Here is a 27,286-nt window from a genome sequence, read left to right as displayed (position 1 = left end):
GTATGTCAGTATCTTTAATTTATCTACTTAAGTCCCTGCGGTGCTCATAAATCTCCCTTGTTGCACCAGTTGTGTTGCACTTGCACAGTACCTCAACCCCCCAATATAAACTTTAAGTTTCACTTCACATGTGTCACAGTTTGAAGTATTTACTTCTTTCCATTCTTGGAACACTTTTGACTTGTTTCAGCTCTACACATAGAGACTAGCACATAGGCAAGACATTTTGTCTGGAGTATTATGGGTACTCTTACTTTTCCTCTCATGCACATCACATTTGTAAAACCAGCACGGCAGTACCAAAGCATGTAAGTGTGATAACTCCTACCTTAGCATCTTACTTCTCATGCATCCCATCATGCTACTTGAAAGCAGGAAACTATAGCAGACAGGCATCATGCACACAGCTCAGTAACTCAAGCCAGGAGCAACAAACAACCCCTCTAGGGCTGAGTGGAAGTTTTCAACCTTTCCTAGCTATGCTTCTATAACATGTACTTCCTTACTTTTACATAAATACAGGTTCATGAACAGCTTACAATTAAAACTAAAAATGACAGGAAATGTTTCATAAGATAATGCATGAATCTGACATTGAATAACAGCAAGTCTTACTGTATTTTGTTTATCATACATGTGATGATATTTCCTTCTCACACCAAAAACACACATATACAAGAACACCAAATAACTGCATTGTCAACATGCTACATAGGCATGCACGAAGTATGCTAAGAAATAATAAGAAAATAATAAGAAATTGGTTGCACAGCCTAAAAAATGTTTGGAGAAACCATCTATATATTTTCTGAAATGGAGAATTTTCTTCAACAAATTATTTCAACATTTCTAGCCACAGGTTTGCTCCTTACTGCCAGAAAGCTTAAGTGGCTTCAGGAGGCCCAAGAATGTAGATCCTTTTGGAAACATTTTCCATAACACTCTCTTGAGAGAGGCATGCCTGCTGTACAAATATGTGCATGAAAAGGAACATCCATGCTTGATTGAGTAAACTAATCTAAATACCAACAGTAAAAACCCTCGTTTGCCTGTACCCTTGGAAAAAAATGGAATAAAACTTAAGAAAAACTCCATTTAAAAAGATACAAAAACTCCTTTCAATGACAAGAATCTTGACTTTCTTCCTGCTACCTACAGCCATACTACACATACAGTAAATTTATGGTAGTTCCGGAGCACAGCAAAAAACACTGTTCATTCTAAACAACTTGTAGACATACCTAATACCCTGGGAGTTCTTCAGTCCCTTCATACCAACACTCCTGAACAGCTTAAGAGCACTTCCTCATGCATTTAAAATGGAACACATTGATTTAAGAGAAAATGAACTGAAAAATAAGTAGCGTTGAAGGTTCTTCTGACATTCTAGTAAGCAGTTACCACTACTAAACAATTTCCAAATAAACAAGCAAAATGTGACATTTCTTCACAGTTTCTCTAGCCACGTATTGTTTTTTTAGGTGCATCTGCCTAATGAAAGTGAAGACATGACCTCAAATGTTAGCATATATAAGTCATTTTTATTTAACAAATGACAGTCTGTAAAATGATTGTTCTGCTTAATTATTTTCCATTCGCTCCTTCTTTCCAGTGGGAAAATAAATCAGTTGAGTGCTCTTAAACGAGGTCAGAATTAACATGATTTACCTAGCAGTGTGTAGATTGCTTTGGCCATGTTGCTATGAATTTGCATCAGGTAAGATATTTGAGCTTCTACAATAATGAGAAATTCAGAACTCATAATAGCTATCAATAGTTCACCAGATTCTAAAATATACTCCTTCTCATGGAGATAAAACAATTCTTTAGTGAAGTTCACTTGATGCTTAAACAAAGCATTACACACACGACACATCCCCATCTCAGATCATAAAGAGGGACACCTGTAAATTCATCCTCCCACGGTCATGAAAATCTGAAGAATGACTTTGTTTTGCTGGTGATTTAGACACTGTTCTTAAGTATGCTTTGATGACTTGAACACTTTCATTCCTTCATGGCTCAGACTGCCCCTTTACTTTCAAGAGATGAAGCTTCTGTTTTCCTCTCTAGTTGTTTTGTTTTGTTTTTTTTTTATAAGGGCAAGAAACTCACAGGGTAAATTCTTCTTTTTCATGAAAAGGTTACACAAAAAGTACAGAAATAACCCTTCCTAAACTCCCACAAAGCACATCAGAAGAAAATAAGAGCTGGTTAAGAAAAATAGACCTAGTGCTAAAAAATAAGTACAAAATGTTTGTTAACTATTATACATATTTTTTGTAAACGGATATTCTTTTTCATTATCAGGGCTGAAATCTCATACTTAAAAGTTGACAGTAGAGGACCAGACCACATATAATGTAACAGTCTTTAACCATGCCACAAAATCAATTGCCTACAAAAATGTACAAGACAAAACTGCAGTGATTTCATAACATCATTGGCACTGGCATTTAGTAGGTGAGCCACAAACTGCTTGCAGCTTGATCAACAGTTACACTGCCTCCCACTTGGGCCAACAACCAGAAAAATAATCTATCACTGTGAGTTTGGAAATGCAGCAGCAGATGAGAGGTCTATACTTACTCCACTTCCTTTCTTGCAAATTTGAACTTTAGCCAACACTTCTCCCTGAACTCAAAGGCTCTCTAACCAAAAAGGAGAAACCTGTACCCAAAGCATTCAAATATAATGTATACTCCACAACAATGGGGAATGGTCTTAAACTGAAGCATGGGAGGTTTAGGTTAGATATTAGGAGGAAGTTTTTCACACAGAGGGTGGTGAAGCACTGGAACAGGTTGCCCAAGGAAGTTGTGGATGCCCCATCCCTGAAGGCATTCAAGGCCAAGCTGGATGAGGCTCTGGACAGCCTGGTCCACTGGTTGGTGACTCTGCAAATAGCAGGGGGGTTGAAACTGGATGATCACTGTGTTCCTTTTCAAACCAGGCCATTCTATGTTTCTATGACATTAATAGATGCTTGGTTTTGGGGTCTCCTCTCCCTTGCTGTTATAGTAAGAAGTTCTATTTCTCTTCTCCAGGGAGAACTCTGAAAGCTGATTTTCCCTCTGAAATAGTTTTAGTGTTCCAAATGCATTTGAATTGTAAAAGCAAAAAAACCATGTACAAAATCCCCTGAGACACTTTAGTCAATACAGTGAAATCCATGCCCAACACCGAGAATGGTAATGAAAACAGCCATTGTTTTATTGCATGCTTTATCATTCAAACAGTAATAAAACTATGTGATGCTTGCAGAGATGCAATTTTAAGGGCAAACAGACCACCAAGATGCTCAGAATAACAATGTGCATTTGATATGATGGAACTGGAGGTAATGAACATTTCACATGAACCCAAATTGATCTGAAAGAAACTCTGTATTCAGCCCCTTCATCTGCAAGGATATAATATTTTTGAAGTCTGAATATTGAAGCATCTCGAGCATAAAGATTTCAAGAAAAACACAGTAAATGGTGATGCACTGGAACAGGTTGCCCAAGGAGGTTGTGGATGCTCCATCCCTGGAGGCATTCAAGGGTCTTGTGGTTGGTGACCCTGCACATATCAAAACTAGATGAACTTTATGCTTCTTTTCAACCCAGGCTACTCTATGATGAAAAACAGTATCCCCTCGACAGGCAAATTATGTTTTAAGTAAGTTAGGAGTTATGTACGTGTCAGTAACCAGCTTCACTTGATTTTTGTGTTATCCCCTTTAAACACCAAATAAGGTGTTGTGTAACCTACTAAGCCAGCTGCATTTGCCAAAATACAGATAAATAGAGCACAGCAGTCTGTCACTTGAAAAGTGATGTTTTTAAAGAAAAAAACCCAAACTTTAAAGCTGTTTCACATTTGATTCAAAGACGAAACTTTTGCCTTCTGAATGCAATTAAAAACTAAATCACTTAATCATTAAGAACACTTTCAAGTTCTATTTTAGTATCTTTAAGCTATTAGCATGCATCACAGTTTTCCAAAGCAAGAAAAAAAAAAAATCCCTTCCGTTGGTCAGCAATATGAAATTCTAATCCATTATTAAGAAAGAATAACATAGTGACTAACTGGATTACACCATTAGATTTTAAAATGAATAAACAAGATGAAGAGTTCATGTAAAGAGCATTACAAACTTATAACCTATCTTCATAGATAGATATAACTTAATTCAAAAGCTAGGTAAGTCTATCTTGTGATGAGCTCAAAGACTTGATAAGAAACTGCATGGTTCTGAGAGATCTTAAGACTGAAGAGAGAAGAGGAAAACAAAACAAAAACAAACAACAAAAAACACAGCTCTCCACACTTAATGGACACTATATCTGTTTCTGTGATTCAGTTTAGCTACAGTGAACTGTATATCTAAATTTGCTTAAACCTGACCTTGACTGGTGCGGAAATTGATGCATTTGTCTTGTTTTTACAAGCATGCCCAGGTTAAAATAAATATTTAAACTACCAATCAGCAGTGTTCTTGAAGTGATGTGGCTCAGTTCTAGTCTCTTGCAAATTAACAGATTAATGCTGTCAGCACACAGGGCAATATTCCAAAATTAAAGATGAAGAAATGACAGAAGAAATAACTGCCTATTTCTGTACATCACGAACAATCATTACTTACTTGCACAGATCAGAGGAAAGGTAATCTCAGTATCAAACCTATGACAACTTTGACTTCAAGGAGTTACTCCCAATTTACACTAGTACAAAGCACCCAAAGCAATTTATCCCTCAAAAAAAAAAAAAAAAATCAGTATAAAAGAAATAGAATAGTCTTTTTATGCATTTGGTATCAATAATAAAAGCTACAGTATTAGGATGGACAATAAGAATCACAGCAAATACAGCAGAAATGCTTGTCCAAGAGCCATGACAGACATGGATTTCTTTTTCCTCCAGTGTTCATATTACTGTCCGATACTCCTCTTAACTTTTAGACATCCCCAGTTTAAATCCAGTTATACTTACAGCTATGTAGAGAGTTCAATAGATTATTAGGAATAATCTTTGCTAAACAGACTTCAGGAGACCATCCTTTTCATCCTCACCCTAACCCCAGCTAAAGCAGGCTCTCCAGAACATGGCTATTGCCACTGCTGAAACATTCCTCCCGTACTCAGCTCTGGCAAGGCTGCACCTCAAAACCCTGGGATTATTCAGTCTGCAGAAGAAGAAGCTCAGAGGAGACTTTATTGTTCTCTATGAGTACCTGAAGGGAGGTCGTAGTGAGCTGGGGGTTGGCTTCTTCTCTTGTGTAACTGGTGTTAGGACTAGAGGGAATGGTTTCAAACTGCACCAGGGGAGTTTCAGGCTGGGTGTTAGGAAATACTACTTCTCTAAAAAAGAGTGGTCAGGCAGTGGAATGGGCTGCCCAGGAAGGTGGTAGAGTCACCGACCATGGGGTTGTTCAAGGAATGTTTAGATACTGTGTTGAAGGACCCACTATTTGGTCTCTATAAGCATTCAGCAAGTGCCAATGACTGTCATTGGGTGCCATTTTTTTTTTCCTCATTAAGGAATTTAATTCCACACCTTTGCTTCATATGCATTTCCATGTAAGACACCATTCTGCCAGTCTGCCCCCCTGCTGCCATCTGTCAGACTGCAATAATGTATAAAGGAATATGGTGGGAAAGTCCAGTCTCTACTGCCATACCACTAAGATCTATCTCTGACACCACGGTTCAACATAATAAAATGGGAGACATTATTCCTATAGAATGAAGGTGAACACCCATTGTCTCTATCAAAATCTGATATATTTTTCTCTTCATTCGCTACTGTTTCTACAGCATTCTCTCTCACTGTCCTTACTGCTAACACCAATTTCTTACCTCATAGAGTGAGAATAATTTGTTGAGATATTTTACTTAGATGGAAATAAGGCAACTTCAGGAAAATTAATCCAATTTAGCATGAGAAGCTATGACACCCTAGGAGTAATGAAACACCAGGATCACTTCCTAGAGTTTTATTATTAATAATTTATTTTTAATAAACCCACTTAAATTGCTTAAAGTCAGGACAACTTATTTCAGATTTGGAGAGAGAGCATAATGGGAGGTGAAGGTGAACTTAATAGTATTTTATTCTTGAATTCAGATTCAAAGTCTAAAATCCATTTCAGCTTCTACTACTGTATCTTGCTGAAAATACACTTTAGCCAAGGCTTTCATAAAACACACCTTGGAAATCAAATCACGTTCATTATCATGTAAAATTTTCTTAAACTGAGATATAAACCAAATCTGGGAAAGTTTAAATCTGCTAAACTCCTAGCTACTAATACTGAAATGCACCTTCACGGAAAGTATTATAGCAACTTCAACTTCCTACCAACATGAGCTTTTCAGAGGCACTGAAAAAGGATGCTTCTAATACTGCTTGAAATAATGCTGGATCACAAGTCTGCAGGAGGTAGTCAACTCCTTAGAATTTTCTCAAATCCTCTTACTCCACCCACTCTGTTAGCACAACAGCCCTAGATTAACAAGTGTACTGCATTCAGCCTAGCTGCCTTTCCACTGAAAGCTTCAGCCTCATTTACATCCCAAAATCCCCACTCTCTTGCAACTATTCCAAAGATTTAGGCCTTGAAATACTATTTTGAGGTCAAGAACCTATGCATCTATGTATTTCAGCCTCTAAAGTGCATTATGTCTTCAAATAATACACATCTTCTATGGTTTCTGGACAAATCACATTCTTCACGTTGCACAAAGGACTTGGGAATATTTAGCAAACTGCTGATTCGTTATGGTCATGAACTTCAATAGGGCTTCATCTTAATTCCAAGGAAATCTGACAATATGCAAAATCATTTTGAAGAAATATATTTTTAAAAGTGTGTTCGTGTATTAAGCTCTGATGGTGACATCCTCGATTTGAGCAATGTCATCAAGATGAAGATGCCTAGGATTTGTTGATTTCTGCAGGACCCTGTTACATCTTATTACCTACTTAAATAATGAGAATTTTTAAGGCTTAATCATGACATATCTGTTCACTTTATCATAGAATATCCTGCACTGGAAGAGACTTATAGGGATCACTGAGTCCAACAGCTATCGCCACAAAGGACTGCTCAAAATTCAGTCTCTATATATGAGAGCATTGTCCACATGCTTCTTGAACTCCTGAGGTTTGGGTCCACAACCACTGCACTGGGTTCCATACCCATTGCCCACTCCCTCCCCCCTCGTTTTTCTTACAAGTCCAGAACATAGCACCATAAAAGCTACTACTGAGGAAGTGAATTCTATCCCAACCAAACCAAGACAAATTCCAAGCATTATGTCATACCGTTTGTCACAATTAGATCTCATACTTTCCAATTTAATAAAGATGTGTCTGTTGAATTCATTTAAGTCCATGACTTCAGGATTCATCTGTCACAGTGGTCCTCCAGGGCAAGATGGATGGAACTCCAAGTACTCTGATCTAGTGGACAGAACTAGATGATCTCTAGAGAATCCCTTCAAGCCAAATCATTCTGTGATTCTACAGCAGTTGAGATGGGGTGTGAGGATGGATTGTTGCATGCACATTTCCATTAGCAATCTCCAAAATAACAATCTTGACACCAAATCAGCAAATAAACATCAGCTCACATTTCTTCAACACAGTACCTATTACAAACACCACCCTTCTAATGCCCATCCTCTTTGACATTTAAAACTTCTCCTCTTAACAGCTCATTACCAGATAAATGTACAGAATCAGAGGATTATTTAGCATCAGAGTAATATACCCACAAATGAAGGAAGTCTTGAAGTTTTGTAATGGTGCTTTTCCAAGAGTAGAGTCCTTGGGTTTTTGTTGCTTTTGTTTGGTAATGGTGCTGTTTCACGGTGTTGTTTCCTTGGCAGTGCACAGGTATGGTGTACAAACTGTTTCATGTTTAACTGATCAGAAGCTGCTGCACTCTTTAAGTTCCTAAGTATCAACATATTTCTCTATATGAATAAAAATTAAAACTGCTGACAGGTACAAAACTTCACACTAATGTAAATAACTGACAATCAATACTTGCCTTTCCAATACTGTTAAGACACGATTAAGACACTTATTATTTCAGACTCATTTTTAAGACCACAAACACAGGAAATTGTTGTTCAAGGATACGTCTTCATTGCCATTCATATTTAAAATACTCAAATTGCTTAAATTTTAAGGATAGAATATAATCCACTAGTTACAAAAAGCAGACCCCTACCTGACATTCACACAATATTTATGCAACTTTGCACATTCATAAAAGATTTAGCTATCACTCTCATTTGAATGAATCAAGATTACAAAGCAATCTCTTCTCTTCCCCCTTCATGCTAACAAATCCCCCAAAGGCTGAATACAAGTTTCCCATCACCACAGGGAGCAAAGGCCAGAAAGCAAACTTAATGAGGCCAAGTGCTGTTAAGGGTAAAGGCCTCCAATATTAATCATATTCTTAATGCAAGCAGAAATAAAGAAAAACACAAAACTGCTTGTAAGAAGCACAGCACTTCTTTTGTCCAAACTTATCACAAAGGGCTTTAATTTGGAATAACTAGTGGGAATACAGTTCCCCTTACTAAAATACCTTAATTAGCATGATGTGTACTGTTGACTCTTTTGAAAGGCAAACCAAACCCACGAGACACACAGCAGGGTCCTTCAAGGGCCCGCCCACCATCCTGGATTTACTTCTATGAGGATGGAGTCCCAGAAGCTGCCTCTGAAGCTTCGTTTCTTTTCATGTTGAAAAAAATTTACATTAAAAAAACATGCTGTCATTCTGACAAGGTCTCGAAATAGAAAAACGTACCCACAAATGGGCACCTAACTTTCAAATTTCACATCACTGGAATCCCTAAATACATCTCTCATCTCTGATACATGACGGTGGTTAGGACACTGATCTTAGTGCTTCACTTTATGTGCATACCTAACTGTGTTTATTTAGTTTACATGGATATCCTGATCCCTAGAGAATACAAAAGCAACACAATTTCTCAGAAATCAATATTAATTCATGCGCTGTCTGACTTACTGATGAAAAGCAAATTTAAAGAGAATAGTTTCATGTGAAAATAATTTTAAAGTATAACTTAAGGTGCAAGTCTAGATGTTAAGTTGTAAGTCCCCAAGACAGAAGGCAATCTCTATCTAAACCACACTCCAAGAAATAAGTTTCAGAAGGCTGGAAGTGGATTCTGGTGAAATTACTGAGTTCACAGCTGACAGAGATTTTCGGTTTAGTGTTTCTGATTTATATAAATACATTTGTGTCCAACAAGTGTTTTTCTGTAGGTCTTCTACAAGCCAAAAGATTTAGCAGTAAATGTACAGGTTTTGCAAAGGATTTAAAAAAAAAAAACAAAAAAAAAACTAAAAAAGACCAAACAAAATCATTCTTATTTTCATGCACACTATTGCCATGAAGCTTATGTAAGTTGCAGTGTACCAGTCATGTCACCGCCAGAGCCTTCTACAACATGAGCTTAGGAGCATTAGCATGAGTGAGAATGATTAGCCCTGTAACATACACAATCATTCTGATGATACCTATGAAATAGTACCTAGCTTATCCTGCTGTCAACAGGCCTAGAAGAATCGTATTTTCTGTCAACTTAGTCAATTATACTTTATGTCTGTATACAGATAGGGAGCAGACAGTTCTTTAAATTCTTAATTTGACAAGTCAGTTTTTAAGTATTCATCCAGATTTTAAAGTCATGTTCACACAATCACTGTTGCCACCTCAAATATATGGAAACATTGCCAACAGTAGTATGTTGTTGACTATAACTTCTTTTTCCTCACAGAAGGCACCAAGCTCCAAGTGTGATTCAAACCAAGTAGATATTGCTCTTACTTTTATTCACATTATCATCATGTATTTCAACAACAAAAGCATTATCTGAGTCAGTGATGTTAATGTCAGTATATAACATGCAGTATAAAAAGAAAAAAAATTAAATGCAAAAACTAACTACACAGTTCCTACAAATAATACCGTAACTTACTAAGTTAGAAAGAGCAGACAAGAAAAGGAGCACTGAATCTTAACTCACTAACATCTGCTGCAGCATGTTTGCATTTTTTACTTGACAGTTTACCAACCAGCCACTTCATAAAGCCATACTTGCTTGACTTCCATGTAAAAATAACTCCAAAAAGACATACTGCCTCTCTGAAACCACAGTAAAATATATTAAAAAGAAAACAAACAAAAAAAGGCAAATATGTCAAAGAGAAAAGCTAAACACTGACAAGCAACTCTACGAAAAGGTTCATTTACTACACACAAAAAAAACCAAAACAAACTATATACCCCAAAAGCATACCTTCCTTCAAGAAATCACATTAGCAGAGTATTTTCTGATTTTCACTTGTTGAAATAAGATCACATGGCTGCAGTACTTCAGTACTACCATCCCATACTGGCAGTATTCTCTTTTCCAGACACCTATCTCTTTTGTCCCTAATACATCTTACTCTCATGGACAAGCCATACTGCTTGGCCCCTGAGATCCTGAGCTATAGTTCTCTGGTATTAATATTACATCTGTATCTCTAAGCAGCTTACTTTATACACTGAAGCGTAAAAACAACGGAGAATATAATCTGGGGTCTAAAAAGTAGCATCTCTGAAAGGAATAGATTAATTCAACTTGTCAGCTGCAAGCAGTGAATCAGTATGTAATGCACAGGATATTCAACATAAGTAGCAATACTGGAGGGATTTTCCAACAGTAATCAAAGTCTACTTCCATACAATAAGAAAGAGATGCTACTGCCTTCTGATGTGCTATAACTATCAAATAAAATGTATTAAACTGTTTACTCTGCCTTCTGCAATAGGAAACAAAAAAACACACCATTTTGGCTTATTTTGCAGCTGACAAATTTGGAAGTTTACTCCTCTCCTCAGTGTTACCTGCTTTAATCTAAAGCACACCAGTTCAGAAACTCCCTTGTATTCAGACTTTCCTCAGATGTTTCTTGTAGCTGTGCTTTGGACTCTTTATCTGTATTTAAACGATTCCCAGAACTGGACAAAACTCTGCAAGTGATACCTTACCAATTCTGAGTGGAGGAGCTGTCATGTTTCTAACAGGCTGTTTGACATTTCTCATAAGAGTGTAGCTCTTAAGTTATGGTCAGCTTGTGACTCACTATAAACTGCAGGCATTTCTTCAGAAATCTACTTAATCAATGTCTTCATAACAAACTTATTTACAAGCAAAGTACTTTGTTCTCATCCTTACTGGACCACATTTTTAGATTTTTTTTTTCAGATTATTTCTCCACTTCTGAACTCTTGTAAATCTTTCAGTTCTGATGCCTGAATTCCAGCTCTGTCCTCCATCACCCTCACAGATCCTCTCAAGTTATTATTCTAGAAACTAAGGCATACAAAAAAGGAACACTGGAAGAAAGCCTGAAAGAAAAAATGCATTTTAACTTCAGCCTATAAATGTGTAATTACAATTCTTCTCTCCGTTTCATCTATTAAAGCAATAAACAAAGCCGTGCTAGATAGCTAGAAAGATTGTGTAGATGAACTAAACAGTGCAAACTGTAGCAGAATTTTTTCTGTTGAGGAAGGGGGAAAGAGTGGAGTGAGGGACCTGGGGGGGGTGGACTAAAAGAGTGTGCGATTTTATTTTTGCTGCTTTACCTGGGGGGGGTGGACTAAAAGAGTGTGCGATTTTATTTTTGCTGCTTTACCACTAGCAGATATTTGTTTTTTGGAACTGCTGGTTTTAGGCTTCCTTTTGATTGCTCATAAAAAAATTGTGGGGGGGGGGGAGGGTAGTTATTCAGGAGGTACATACATTACATCCTTTATTAAGCTGTTGTTTTACTAGGAACCCTACATCAATTCACAAAAGAGTAGTCTTATTCTCTCAACAAAGTAGCTGAAACGAACAGTAGCCATGAATGCCTATGAGAGGTAAATACTTTCACCAGGGAGCAGCCAAGCAGATGCAAGTGGTAGTACTCTTGTATGTTCTGCACAATCTCAAGTGAAGGGAAGTACCTGTCCACTCGTCATGAAAAGGACATCCCCTATGAGCCCCTCACAGATCACTAGAGATTCGTTCTAGACCTTAAATTGGTGATTGTCTCAAAAAAAGTCCTCCAACCCTTTTTACTCAGCAGCATTATAGGGTTTAGACTGAGGTGACCAATCATAGCCTAAGAAAAACTTGACACAACGCAACACAGATGTGAGCAATTTTGCTCAGGCACACAACAAGTTGTTTAAGAAACACTGAATGCAGTCACAATGAATATACTTAGGCAAGTGAAAGAATATTATTTGAGGACGTATCTGTCTTCATTTATAAACAAATGTTCTTTAGAACAAGCATTAGTTTTCCAGAGAGCTGGAATAATTTCGGCTGCATTAATCCCAAAGCTATTCTTAGTTACGAAGTTAAACAATCATAGCTCGTGTCAAATTATGATTAATAGCAACAATATTGTGTCCCACCATTCTTTTCCTGTCTCTTTTCATTCTACAAGACACAATATCACATATGATGGGAATAACTTTTCTACAGCTGATCACTAGGTATTAATCCAAACATTTAAGTGACATATTTGAAGGAAAAAAAAAAAAAAAGAAACCTGGGATTGAAACTGAGACCCAGACTTAGCAAAATATCAGTCCACAGGAAGATCAAAGATCAGCCTTAGTTGCTGTTCTTCCTGCTATACATAAACTAGGGAATCAAAGAGAGATGAAGGGCTGACAGCAACACAGTGAAGCAAGAAGGATGGTAACAGCATTGAAATAAATCAAGTTCATCCTTGCGCCTTTAGGGCTTCAACATCAATTTATACCACAGACCACTGGTCCAGACACTTTAGTATGATGTTTCAATAGAGATAAAATGCAGTGTGATAGCTCCTAGGGGCTCTGTGGAACACTGCGACAGCACAACACTCACAGTATTTTCATGCTTCTTCTTGCATAGTGTTAACTACCAGACCAGAACAGAGTGCTGTAGAATTTAAAAGAATTATGATCACTCCCTTGCTTAGGGAATAACAATTTGCTACTGGTTCACACCGGCCTCCAGCTTCCTGTAAATTCCTTCCTTGTCAGATCACCACAGGAAGATAACACTTTCTGTCAGAAGCACAGCATTCCAGTTGTAGATTCTCCTTACAAACTGCCTCTCAAGACAGTAAGTCTGGACATCTTAGATGAGTTCACAACGTCTATGAAGTACAGTTCAGTAGAAGACATCCTGCAGACATGTCACCCTTCCTCTTGACATCATTATGTTTGTCAAGCACTGTGAAGCCCTTTCAGTAGTTTACAATTTAGCATACCCTGCTGTCACCCACTGTTAAGACTGAGTGAGCCATTAGAGCCTACCACTGGAATACTGAAATCCACCCCAAGTAAAGCTTTTCCAGATGTTGCAGGGAAAATCTGTAGAAGTCTATTAAAGTCTATTTTGCTACTTTTCCTTTGAAGACTGCATCAATCCTTAATTCTTCATTAAACTACCCTGGGAGACTATTAGCAGAAGAAAAAAAGGCCACTTATATCTGACTACGGTGTATTCCTTCCCAGTCACTGACAACTGGATTTTCTTGAAGTACAGATATCTCTTAGCAACAGACTGAAATATCTGCCTTTCAACTAGCATGCTTACTCTGGATTTTGATAGCTCAAATAGGGACATACACATGAAATGTTTTTATACTGCTGCATGCAAAGAAACTTGTCAAATACTGCTACACAGAAAGGAAAAGAACATTTGGATTCAGCAAATAGAGACCTCTCAAACATAACATCTGGAAAGTAGAGAACAAGAGAGCTGGTTAACATTGCTAAAACAATTGGCTGAGCTGAACAAAAGGAATAATTTTGTGCAAGCATGAAAATCTATGTGAGTAAAAAAGGCAAGCAACACATGCATATGTAAGATTCAATGATGTTGGTAAGGAAATTATGAGTCCAGCCACATACATGGGTATATCTATTTTTTGTAATCAGATCTAATCACTTCCAAAGAAAATTAACAGACCCCAGGACCACACTCACAGCTTTTGTGAACTATGAATTGAGAAACTGGGACTATATATCAATCTCATAAAAATAAATACTACTTTAAAAACTGTCCAAAGCATTCACAGAGGGACAAGAACTCTTACAATATTCTAAAATTAATTTTTATTCTTACATGTACAAATATACATTTTACTTTTGCTCAAAGACTGCAAAGAATAAATAGTAAGCAAATAAAACATAGCACATGTAGGATGAAAAGGAACTACAAATCAAAGCAAAAGGAGATGCTAGTGCACAGATGAAAATGTATGCAAAAGGATCCTAACAGGGAGGGAAAGGAGACAAAGGGGAAAAGGAAGAGGACACATTCAGGAGTCAGATGCCAAAGTAAATACTGATTTCAGTTCAAATCTGTGGGACTATTCATATGCCTGAAGTGATCTATTCACACATATCAGATCCACTGTCAGTCAGAACTCCATTTAAAGGCTACTTTTATCTACCACCATGTAAAAATCATATCTGGGTCTCAAAAACTCTGGTAGCACAAGAAATTTGTTCTTTCTCCACATAAGTTATCCAGGCTAGTAATGCATACCTGTTCTATTAAGACTGTTCTCCAGGTTTAAGTAGTTTTTACAAAATAAATTTTAAAATTATTTCAATAATCCCCCCAGAAAAACTTGTAGATTACTTTAATCGAAAATTGATGCATTTGCAATCACCTAATTTTTTAAGAAGGATTGAAAGGATGATTTAGGGAACTACCAACCTGTAAGCCTCACCTCTTTGCCATGGAAGATCATGGAGCAGGATCCACCTGAAGGCTATGCTAAGGTGCATGGAAGAGAGGTGAGAAATACAGAGGTTCATAGACAGGCTCAAGCAGCGGACCCAGGTGAATCTCATGAGGTTCAACAAAAACAGGCATTTTGTGATTTAAGAAAGAATCTTCTGCTCTTCAATGTTTCATTCCTAATTATGAATACTCCATACTTTGGGACATATACAACATTTATATCAGCCCTATTGTATGGACAGTGGAACTTGGATAGGAAGACATTTTGCCTTGCCTTTACTTCTCTGTAACTGAATATTCACAACACAGGACTATTGCTTATTTGTCCTTGCTGTAATCCATTAAGCATGATGTTTCCTCTAAATATGACTTAGTTTTTTCCACAATGTTCCAGTTATTATAATATATATTGCAAATATAAAGACCTCATTACCTTAGAGTGGTCTGGAACTGCTTGGATTACATCAGAAAATCCACCTTGCAATAGCAGATCGATTTCAGGAGGAAAAGAAAAAGGTGAGGATTTCAGTCATCTCTTTTTCACTCACTGGTCATTTACTTTTGAAAGTTGTTACTTCTTTTTAACTGGCCATGATAACAGTTTCTGTTTTGCCTGTTAACTGAATATGCTAAAAGAAGGTTTTCCTCCTGCATGTTAGGATGTGGCTCAGCATGGAATTTAAACTAAGGAATTATGCAAAGCTGTCCTACAGTGACATTCACTGCTGTCAGACTTAAACACTAATCTCTCTTCACTAAGATTAGGCTCCATACACTATAGAAAAAAAAAAAAAAGCACTTACATGCTTACTACACTGGAAAAACACTTCATCTTCACATACTAAAACATTTCCAGCCTTCTACAAACATGGCTGTCATCATGACAAAGACAACCATAAGTAAGCATTGACAACAGCTGTCTAAGCAGTGGTTCATTGTAAACCATGCCACACCATTGTGCCTTTCAGCCTCTATAGCTCATTAGTATGCCTCCAGGAACTATCTGCGAAACTACACAAGATATTCCTTACTGAACTGTGACTTCCTCATATACAGATACGCTACTACAAACACCAAGAGCCATCAATGTGCTACCACCGCATTCATATATAAGTGCCAGATAATGTCACTCTCCACACTGTATGTTAATTTACACAAACAACTGTCAAGGATCCAGCCTGGACAGGGAACATAGAAAAGCAGAGTTCACTGATGCCATAAAGAGCACATTAACAATCACCAGACTTTGGTTTACACTCAAGTATGTCTGCAGAAATCACATCTCCTGCCACAAGAATCAAAGTAGGATTCATAAAGTATTTTTGCTAATGTTTTAAATGGCTATCTCAGATATGGAAGGAACTGAGAATATTAGTCAGCTCTATGTGAAGCTGAGGCAACAGTTGACAGCATTCATCATCCACTGAGCCATCCTTTCAACTGACAATACCCAACAGTACATTAATGGAGATGAAAACATTAAAGGAGCATTTGATAAACTGCAGCAAAAGAGTAGACAGGAGTGCCTCTGTACAGTCAACAACATGAAAATACTTTCATAGTGATGCCATTGGACTTTATCTAGATGTAAATTCTAGATGAGAATATTAATCCACAGACCTATGGAGCTTATCCTTCTAATCCTCTGCAGCCATATCCCTGTGCTCAGGTATCAAGGCTTCTCTTTAGGAATATCAAGAGAATTAGAACAACAGCTTACTCAGATGGTATGGGCATGACACTGGGGGAGGAGGAAGGGGGTGTATGCCTTCAAGCAACTGGTTCTCATATTCATAAAAAGGATTATTAGAGCTGCCAGCTAAAGGAAATACCACCTCAACTTAAGATGCACAAGCTTTGAATTTTAGAATTGCAGTCCTCCATTAAAACCCTACCATTATCCAGTATATAAGAAACCTTATGTCATTTCCTAGCAACATGGGTACTAACAGCATAAGCTAGATTGTCTGTAGGCAGCTGTTTTTGTTCGCACAGACAGTACATAATTATAATCATAGAAATAGCTAGCAGGTTAGTGTCCTTCAAAATACACTGTGAAATTCTGCTTTCAAACATACATGCAAACCCACTTAATTTCTACCACAGCTCTGATAAAAAGATTTTGGTCTTTGATTTTCAGTATATTTTTCTGTTTTCAAAACTTCTTCTACCCTACTCCCCATCATCTTAAGAGATCTTTTAAAACAGCAGTTTTCCACCATAATCTTAAGCACAACACGCTATGAATCAGTTTAATCTTGAGGAAACCCATTCATAACTTAACCTTTGATATAAGCTTGTGGTATGATACTTTTTCCTGTGCCACTAGGGATACTGAAAATACTCAGGAAGGTAAAGCAGATGAATTTTTGTTAAGACTGCATAAACCACAAATGGCAGAGCAGAAAAGACATTGAAACTATACATCCTACTGTACAGTTCCTTACTCCTAAGAGTACTAAAACTCCTCAGAAGAGTGGGAAGATATGCTCAATGTGCTAATTGAGTCTGTTCCTTGCTGCAAAAGGAAGAGAAGATTAAATACTTCTTTCCTATAAATCTTTGTAGCTTAGAGGAGGCACCTCCCAGATACCAGCAGACTGAAGTAGTACCAGGAAATGGCAGGAGCCAGCTATTTCAGCTAGCGGAAAGGAGTAGATCAGCCACCTGGCGCCACATAGGATTTATCTGCAAGCTCAAGATGTCCAGTTCTCCTTCCATTTATATTAAGTGAGCTATATGCTATACCACGTCACTGTGACTTGGGAGGCAGCCTACTTTGTTTCCAACTCACAGAAGCATGTGGAAGCACCAGAAGTGTCATACAGTGTGATGCACCGAGATGAGGATCAAAGATCAAAGGGAAAGTTTGTTTAATCTCCTTCTTCCTCTACTCAGCAATCCTTCAGCTGAGCTTAAAGAACTACAAGAAAAGTAGAGAAAGCTATTTAGAGTGACTCAAAACCATCATTCCCCTTGTATGACCCTCACAAGAACGTGTGAATTTGTGAGCCACTCTATGCTGCACGCCCAAACAAGAAACACTGGCAAAGGTAAGCATATGACTTAGTCATTATTTTTTAGAAATACATGAAACAATGTTAAAAATTCCTCAGTATTAAAAAAAAAAAACAAAAAACAAAAAACCACACACAAAAAACCACCAACCAAAATCATGAGTCACTATAATAATGTCCTCATACATTTGCCCAACACACAATAATTGTAAGTTTCACGAACACCCAAATCTAAAATGATAACTTTAATGGTTAACAGAGACTACTTAAAACTAAATGTACTGATTTTAATAGACCGTCTAATCTATTCCTCATGTGTGCATTTTAAAGAAAAATATACTTTATTCATCCATGATAACTTCCTGCTCTGTTTTTAAGACATGGAAGGAGAATCGATTGTTGCTAAAAGTTGCATTATTTCTTGGTTGAGCATAGCCTTGCAGACAGAAGTCTTGGAAATCACTGTACTATTTTCGTATCAAAATTATATTCTCTATTATTATGTGCTCTTCATCCTATTTATTGTTTCTTTGCCCTACAGAGGGTTGTCATTACATCTCTGGTGACTATAATTGCATACATTTCTAATGAGAGGATTTAAGAGTCTATTAAAAATGTCTTATTTCTTCAGAAAGCTCATGAGGACTCGTCTGTTTCAAAGCTTTAAAAGTGTGAGAAGTTCTCCCCAGATGTGCATACAATATTTAAAACCGTCTCTATGCCTGTAAACCATATCTGTACATGTAAATGGGAAACAATTTTAATACAAAAAGACTTGAGAGCAAGAAAGGAGCAGGAAGAATAATTTCACAGCGCGCATCACAGTCAAGACTGTTCCAATGTGCATAAAAGAATGCTTTAAGAAGAACACAATGATCAGGTTTTCTTTGTGAACATGAAGGATGGGACAAGGGGTTTGCTTCACAAATAAGGAAACTGTAGCCTGCCCACTAGGAAAGTACTTTCTTATTTGACAGTACAGCACAAGAACCAGGCAACCTATGGAAATATTTAAACAGTAAGTTATTACAGCTCAGGCACATCTGTGCATCAGCAATTTCTTGTACCATACATTCACTAACTTACAGAGCAGGACATTTTTAACAGAGGAGAATGTTTACATGAGGTTGCTGCACTTAATCACCAAAATTGAGCCATATCCAACAATTTGTTGAGCCATGACTGACTAGAAACAGCAGTTGTGAACCACATGCAAAGAAATACCTGACAGTGATTGCCCATGTACATTTGTTGTACAGAACAGAAGCACAAATATGATCTGCTGCATTAACATCCAAACTTGTATTTCTAAAGATTTGGGGGGGGGGGGGGGGAATATAGTTGTATCTGCATGGAAGGTGTGCTTGAACCCAGTACATGCAAATTTGCCACTCAGTTTTGAATATCTGTCCTGAAATCCCATTTTTATTGAGCTCTCATAAACAGCTTCTTCCATCTGAACTTAATCTCATGAACAGTGATGAGCATATGAATTTGAACAGGCACTGCTTTCAGGCTTTGCTCTACTCTAAGTCTAAACTGGTAAAAAAATATGACAGTTCACAAGCCTCAAAAAAGTAAGCCTGCAGCACTGTGCTCACTATTGTGACTATTATCTAACTGCAAGATTCCACTTCAGTTGTACAGGGGGAAACGTGTCTTCCAGCCTGTATTATTCTATACACTCTTACATCTTCTTAATAGTTGAAGTAAGCAGTCAGATTTCCTTTCTGTGGCTGACTTTTAGGAAATCTGGCAGTGTAATCAACTGAAACAATGAAAGGGAAAACTATTCTGCCTAAAGCAGCCTCCCTGAAGAAGCTGTAGTTAGCGACACAATTCAGGCTCAGTGCATATTAAAGATTGATGGCTTCATGGGGTTGACACCTTGAAGAGATTAATTATATGATTCCAGTAACCCAAAAGATCCTGCGAAGACAGATTCTGTCAATCAAGCTGTTTGCATAGATTGCCAATTTTTAGTGCTAAGTGTATTTTAAAATAATAATAATAAATACAGGTCAGCCACAGCCAGTAGATTTATAAGGTAGTGGGAAGGAGGATAAGTGGTGTAATGCAATTATCCGTTCTTGAAGCAATTCATTCCAAAGAACTCACTAACTTTTAAGGAAAGGGCTGAGGCTTTTGAGGCTGAGCATAAAGAAAAAGCAGAAGTATTGCTGAACTGAACTCTGTTACCCAAGCTATAAATACTCTTCAAGATTTCAGAGCACATATTGACAATTTAAGAAAAACAAAATACAGACAGAAAAGCACTACTTCAGAAAGATCTCTTCTCACACTGAAGGACACACTGTGCTTAACCTGCTTTGACACTTAGAGCAGTTCTTCAAGACAGACAGTTGCCACATGGAAGGAGACGTGCAGAAGTGAAATGCAAGCATTAAAGGACAATTAATGCAGGCAAATCAACTTCTTTTAATACACCTTGTCTGACAAAACCGCACTGGTTCAATAAATACTGATTTCAGAATAAAACTTTGTGTTAATAATACTTCTGTGGTCAAAGCTACTTTTGTTAAATGCCATTGACATCAGTAATAGCACAGAAGAGAATTCTGGTGCAGTTCGCTGTTGATCAGCTCTCCTTTGAGCCACATCACGTTTCATTTATCATGCTGCACACCCTACCTCCTCACCCAGAGGCAACAGAATTAAAAGGTCACATCTTTGCCAATAAAATATATTTATATCTTCTGTGGGGAAAAAACAGTGTCTCTAATCAGTCATCCAAACAAGACAGCAGACTACCCAGAAGGTTGCGTGCTGCTGCACATCAATAAACATCTTTATCTAGGAACTAAAATAAAAAATATCAAACCAGCAGAAGTATGAAAGAGGAACTCAGAGACCTGTCAGAAAAATTACAAAATTAAAGCTGAGCACTGCATTCAGCAAATAGATGATACAGACATGGCAGAAATAAGTAGTGCTGGGAGCTAGGTACAGCTAGCACACAATGGAATTTTAAGTAACAGGGAAAAACACTATGGATACTTTCTATCTGTTCTCTTTCAGATTCGTCTACCAGTAAACATTTAAGTCTGTTCCTTATTTCTTTACCTCTTATGTCTTACTAAAATGCTTCCCCTCTAACCACAACCAAAAAACAAAGCAACACCCTGCTGATAAAAATTTCTGGATTCTTTTAATCCCCAAAAAATGATTTCTCCTCCATCTTTCAGCCTCACTAATCAAAACGCTTCAGGAAACAGTAATTCTGAAACACGGGGAAGTGCTTAAATTGTATGGTCTGCTCATCTACTTCCACTGCATGTCAGAACAAACCTTAGGTGTCTGAAAGGACAAAAGCATATTGGGATCCTAAGAAAATACATCCTTCAGTGTGGCTACAAAAATACATACAGCACACACACACCTTACTGGTGAGCTGTCACCAGATAACATAACTTTCCCACTAGAACGACTGTCAGCAGAAGAAGACCATGGAAGCCTCCATCTTCCAAAAAATCTATTTAATCTAATGAATGAACAGGTTTATACACAATCAACTAGACTCAAACAAGCTTTACAGCCAGATCATAGCAAATTGCATGGTAAAATAGGAGGCACATCAAATACCAAGCCATCTAAATAGCAGTATTAGATGAACAGCACAAAATACTTTGCTAAAAAAGAACAATGGCTGTGCCCATACCTGGAAAGGCTTTGAAGTTACATGTATCTGAACAGAAGCAAGAAAACTGCATGGTTCTTCATGTGGAAAATGACAAAGAAAGAGCAAAGGAATGTAAGTGCTGTTTGTGATACAAGCAAAAAACAAAAATAACAAACTTGACTAAATATACAGAACCCATCAGTGAAGCTTAGCCAATGTTCTGTGGGGAAAAAAAAACACAAAAAAAAATGAAATAACAATAGCAAGACAGCTCACAAACATGTAAACCCCATCATTTTATATGCAAAGTACTGTGAGTCTTCATTACAGCAAGACACCACATTTAGAGACAATAGAATATTATATTATGCAACCCTACCCTTTGCCAGAGCAGAATTTATATATATATATATATATATATGTGTGTGTGTGTGTGTGTGTGTGTGTGTATGTATGTATGTATGTATATGTATGTATGGCATACAGACACCCCTGCTTACAAAATGGGAGGGGGGAATGGTGTTTTTTCATTTTGCTTTTAAAGGAATAAATTTGTTATGGCTTTCCCAGAGGTTAAAAAACTTCATCTGGGGGAAAGGAGAGAAAAAACAGTAAGTGCATCACTTCTGAAATCATAGAAAGCCTTTACAGATAAAAGTCTCTCTTTGCAACCTTTCTATCTTTCTCGAAGTTCTATAGCCCAAATCACAGCTTTCCTTTAGCAATGGCCATCCAGTCCTGAGGCTCACTTCACTGACTTTACTGAAATAAATAGAAGTTTAGCTATTGAACTGAAAGCAGCCTAAAGGAACACGCAGGACCATACCACATCAGCTGCTAGTCTTCCCACTCACCAAATCTGACCCCTCTGTACTGACACATTTCAGTCCTATGTGACCTTGCTTCAGGAGCAGGCTCTCTGAAGACCCCTTAGAGAATGAGGCATCACAGCACTTGAATGTAAGTGTCAGAGCTTGACCCTTACAAGACAGAAAGACTCAATTCACTAAAACATGAAAGCATGTGCTTAGTTGGTGTTGAAGTCTATGAATCCTACAAATACACTTGAACCTTTCATTTTTTTATTTTTTTAAATAAGAGGGTATAAATCTACTCTTAGTTAAGAATTTCTTACAACTCTACTGAATCAAGAATACCCCCATGCCTTCCAAAGGTGTTACTCCTTCCACAGCAGTATAATTCTTGGCTCTTGGTATCCAGCACCGCGGTTGACTGTGCCTCAAAACAACTGATTATGGTACTACAGTCATTTAAAGAATGATTTGGGTATATGAAGTAGTTACCTACACACCTACATTTTTGTTCATCTCCTATAGTTTGGAAACATTAATTTGAAATAATAAATCTGGGAAACATTAAAAATAAATAAACCAAAATATTAAGTTAAAAATAAACTTAGCCACTCAATCTCCCCCCAGTCCCATATGCAGAGGACTAACTGCCAGCAGTGACTGCTGCACTCCTGTTAGAACTGAGGTAATTTAAGAGGAATGTCAGTATGCATTTACATTTCAGACTTTATTACTCTGCTTTAAGAGAAAGAATGCCTGCTATTGTCATACAAAAATATTTACAAAATCTTTGGTATCTGGTTTTAGTCCTACTAAATTAAAATCAAAACTCTCAGCATCTCCGCACACTGTGCATCTCTTAGAAGAATATTAACCACTGGAAAACACATTTGGTGAAAACACCTTTTTAAAGACTAAGAAGTGTAACTGTTCCTCATTCTCAAGGAAGTTCAAGGCTGTTGTTGCATTAGAAGGAGCTACTCGTGGACGGCTTTGCACGCTATGAGCACTTGTGAATCTGGCTGCCTCCAGCATTCAAGCCATTCCAACCCAGTTTCCTTAGAACACACATTTCCTACCATGGAGAGCCACAAGGGGATGGACATCTCGAGCTGATGAGATCTACATCAGTTGCATAACTTGAATCCTAAATCAGACACTATGTCCTCACCCTCTTGCCTGCAGCTTGAATTTCCCTCTCTTCCTCTGGTAGAAGATAAAGTAATAATAATAATAATCTTTATTTCTCTTAAAGAACAGAAAGGCAGAAACTTCCTTGGTGGCCACCTGGCAGCTGCCTCTTTCTCATAGCACTGAAGCCTGCATACCAACAAAGGCTTTCCAAAGTCACCTCAAACACACATACATTGTATTATTGGATACAACAGGCAAGAAATGCAGAACCCGCACAGACCAAAGCATTAAAAATGGAATTATGTAGTAAAGAGGTAATTTACTCTTTGTCTTCACAAATAGCAGAAAACAGAAAAAAAAACAATGAAAAAACAACCAAAAAAACAGAGTTTCCATTATTCTTTTCCTATGAAACTAAATGCATCTCAGAACACAGTAGTCCAAATTAGTAGCTGTAGTATCAAGGAAGAAAATAAAAAGCTCATCATGTCCAGTCAAGAAGCAATTCCTCAAACTGAATCCAATGAAGGAACAATGATTTATTTGCTGTCTCCTCCTGCTCTCCCTAATGCCTGCAGATAGGAAGGCATAGCACCAGGCAGTGGTACCAATCAGCCCTAGTTCTCACAGATAAGGCTCCCAGCATGTTGCCACCTTGACACCTCTCTACTGGTAACAAGCATGAGAGCATCAACTCACTTTAAGATGCCCAAAAAAATGAGGCTATCACAAGGCAATAGCTTCCAATCACTGCAAAACTTGCTTCCAAATTGAAACAGTGACCCAGAGGTGAGAAGCCCAGTATTACACTGCTAATCCCCATAGCAGTTAGTCTTCACACACATAATACCCACAGCTACCTATATAAAAATTTCCCGTCTTATGAATCTTACCCCCTTGAGAATGTTTCTCAGATCACTTCATTCTTCCTCTTAAGTGAGTAGTTTTACAATACATATGAGAAATACTCTGCTGTTGACAATTTATTTGATAAAACATCTTTAGAAGAACGGTCAAGTAAAAATTGGTATGATGTGGAGCTCTAGTGGTAGTGGGCTGTAACGCACCACATAACAACTGTGAAACAGTAGGTACTGACCTTATGTCTGAAAGCAGTAAGTGAGAACATAACAAACGAATTTAAACGAGGAGAACAAAGAGCGAGAATGTTTGGAATCAAAGTCAGCAGCATTTCGAGCTCACAGAATGCATCTGTGCATGCAACATGATGAGCAATTCCATTTTCAACACATAAGCTTGAACCTTGTAACGATGACTGCAGTCAAGCAACAGAAAAATAAAATCAACACCATACTTAAAAGAAAATATGTATGTAGTGCAGCAGTAAATCAATGCCTTTGAACAAAACTAGCTGAGAGTGGAGTAATTCTATGCATTCTTTTACAACAGTCATACATATTATACTTTTTGTGCTAGCCATGGTATCTCCTATACCAGTCAGGAAAAACACTGTTTCCAGTTGCAACATCAGCAAGATACTGTAACAGCATGGCAGTCAGTTCTAACATTGTATGTAATTCAGTAGCCCTGCCAGAGCAATGAGTCTGGCAGAAAATAAACCCTTCACAAAAAGAGCACCTCAGTAATGCACATAGTGCCATCACACACCCTATTGGCAAACGTTATCCTCTGCTTAATTCTTGCTGAGCATCATCTCCCATGGATGTGGTATTTTTTCCCCACTCAGGGTGGCAGAACATGCAAAACATTGAGTCAGTGCACAGCGCTTCACTGCACTGAGGAAGCCAGTGCTCTTACAGCAATCACCCTGTGAAACATCAGCATTGCTCTCCTAACTTTTAAGAGGCCATTTGCACTGGGCCGTGTAACGGTAGATGTTTATAAAGCAAGGACAATAGTGACAGTTTTCAGACAGTCAAAAAGCAGCACCAAAACCAGACAGCACTGTACTGTGTGCAAGCAACCAATCCCAGTATTAAGAGGCCCCATTTCCAAACCTGAGCAACACAACCAGTTGAGTAAAGAAACTCCGTTCTGAATCCTCACTACAAAACTTGCAATGCCTTTCTGGAGGAACTGCTCTCATCCCCCACTACAGAACAACAAGGCATTACTGAAAAGCTCTTGTGTGCTCATGCAATGGATTCCTCGCTTATTTTAATCCACGCTATAAATTTTCACTAAGAATTTTTGTTCCGCTTCCTGAACTGAGTGCGGAAAGCCTTGATTCAGTACCACTTAAGATCGAATGGAGTTCTCCTTGCTAGCATAGACCATTAACTTCTTCACAAGCGTTATCATTTGGCATCTGCCAGCCTAACAGTGGTCTTTTAACCAGCGTGTATTCCAACCCAGCAACAAGGGGGAAACACGATACAAGTGCAGACTCTACACCTTTGCCACCCAACTGACGCTGACTGAAGAAGCTTGCTCTAATTTATGCCCGTTTGACGCACACGGGAATCAGAATGAAGCCCAGAACACAGAGCTCCGGGACGCCGAGCCGCGTTACCTGGCGGGCAGTTGCACTCTGCGGGCGCTTCTCTCGCCGCTCGGATTTTTGCCAAGTGCTCGTAGGATTTCTGTGGGGGGAGAGGAGCAACGTGAGGGCGCTCGGCCGGCCAGAGCCCGGCAGCACAACCCCGCGTGCCAGCGAGCCGCGCTTTACAGCTGTTTCACCGAGCGCAGAACTGGCGACGGCTTCTCTTGGACGTGACCCAGGCTGGAGGGCTGACTTCGCCACCCCCATCGAACCGAGCCCACCGCCGGCTGCTTTCTCTCACCTTTACCACCCCGCACAAAGCGCCCTACAACTTCATTTATTTTCGACCGCAATCCCGCTCCTCGGTACGGGCCACAAGTGCAGGGAAAACCCTCAGAGCTCCCTGCGCGATGGCCGGAGTGGCCCTTTACGCGCCCCGATAGCCGCCCCACGCTCCCCTCGGCCTCCCCCTCTCCCCACCCGCACGCGGCAGTAGCGACCCCCCGTCCCGCACACCTGGGCGAGCAGCCGCTCCACTTTCTCCTGCATCATCGCGTTGAGCCGTTCCAGAGAAAAGCCGGGCAGCGGCGGGAGCGGAGCGGCGGCGGCGGAGCCCCCCCGGGCGCCCTCGATGGCCGCCAGCCGGGCCTGAAGATCGCTGGTCCGTAAGCCCAGGTACACGCAGGAGGCGGCCGCCAGCGCGGAGAGCAGAACGGGCAGCGCTGAGCAGCACGGCCCGGCCCGGCGCGGGCAGCGCTCCCCGCTGCAGCCATCCCGTCCTGCGGCTCCGCGGCTCTTGCCCAGCATGCTTTTGCACCCTTCGGCTGCGGCAGCTTTTATTTCCTTTCCTCCGCCCCCCATGGAGGCGACTAATTTACAAACAAAAATAACAGCAAGGAACTCGACCGAAACGAGCGACCAAAAAGCGGGTGACGAGGACTAAATAAACAAACGGAGGCGGAGCCCGCGGCCGTCCCCGCACTTCGGCGGCGTAAAGCGGCGCGGGTCGAGCCCCGCGGCTGCTGCCCGCCCGGAGCCGCGCGCTGTGCGAGCGCTCCGCCACTTGTCAAAGAGCCGCGGGGCGGGAGGGAACCCCCGTTCTTCTCCCTCCCTACCCGCCGGACTTGTTGCTCCCCCTCCACCTGCCTGCCGGCTCTCTCAGCCGCGCCGAGCCGGGCGGGGAAGCCCCGAGCTCGGCCCCGCTGTCAGCCGCCGCCCCGCCCTCGTTCGCACGGCGTTCACCTGGGCGGGGGCTCAACACCAGCCGCTGCCGCCGGCTTCGCCCCCTCCTACAGCTGTTGCTCCGTGCTCGAGGCAGCGGCGGAGCTCGAGGGGACGCGCGGCTCCAACGGCTGCTCGGAAGGTAGAAAGAGTCCCGGGGTAAAGCCGGA

At 39.4% G+C, this 27,286-nt stretch overlaps 1 protein-coding gene across 16 annotated transcripts in view; it reads right to left on the bottom strand.

Moving 5' to 3' along the window:
* The window catches only part of COL25A1 (collagen type XXV alpha 1 chain), a 271,408-nt gene extending 244,369 nt beyond the window's left edge, over window positions 1-27,039 (bottom strand). For all 16 annotated transcript variants that reach the window (XM_015861367.2, XM_032444266.1, XM_032444274.1 and 13 more), the window contains exons 1-2: window positions 26,412-27,039; window positions 25,926-25,995 (exon numbers count right to left, since the gene is read on the bottom strand). In XM_015861367.2, the coding sequence (XP_015716853.1) occupies window positions 25,926-25,995; window positions 26,412-26,756 (415 nt within the window). In that variant the 5' untranslated portion in view covers window positions 26,757-27,039. The remainder of the gene's footprint in view (window positions 1-25,925; window positions 25,996-26,411) is intronic.
* Window positions 27,040-27,286: the final 247 nt, after the last annotated feature.

The sequence above is a fragment of the Coturnix japonica genome, chromosome 4 (genome assembly GCF_001577835.2).
Source record: "Coturnix japonica isolate 7356 chromosome 4, Coturnix japonica 2.1, whole genome shotgun sequence".
Lineage (NCBI taxonomy): Eukaryota > Metazoa > Chordata > Aves > Galliformes > Phasianidae > Coturnix > Coturnix japonica.
Note: the sequence above shows the minus strand (reverse complement) of the source record. Positions and strands in the feature narration are given on the sequence as shown.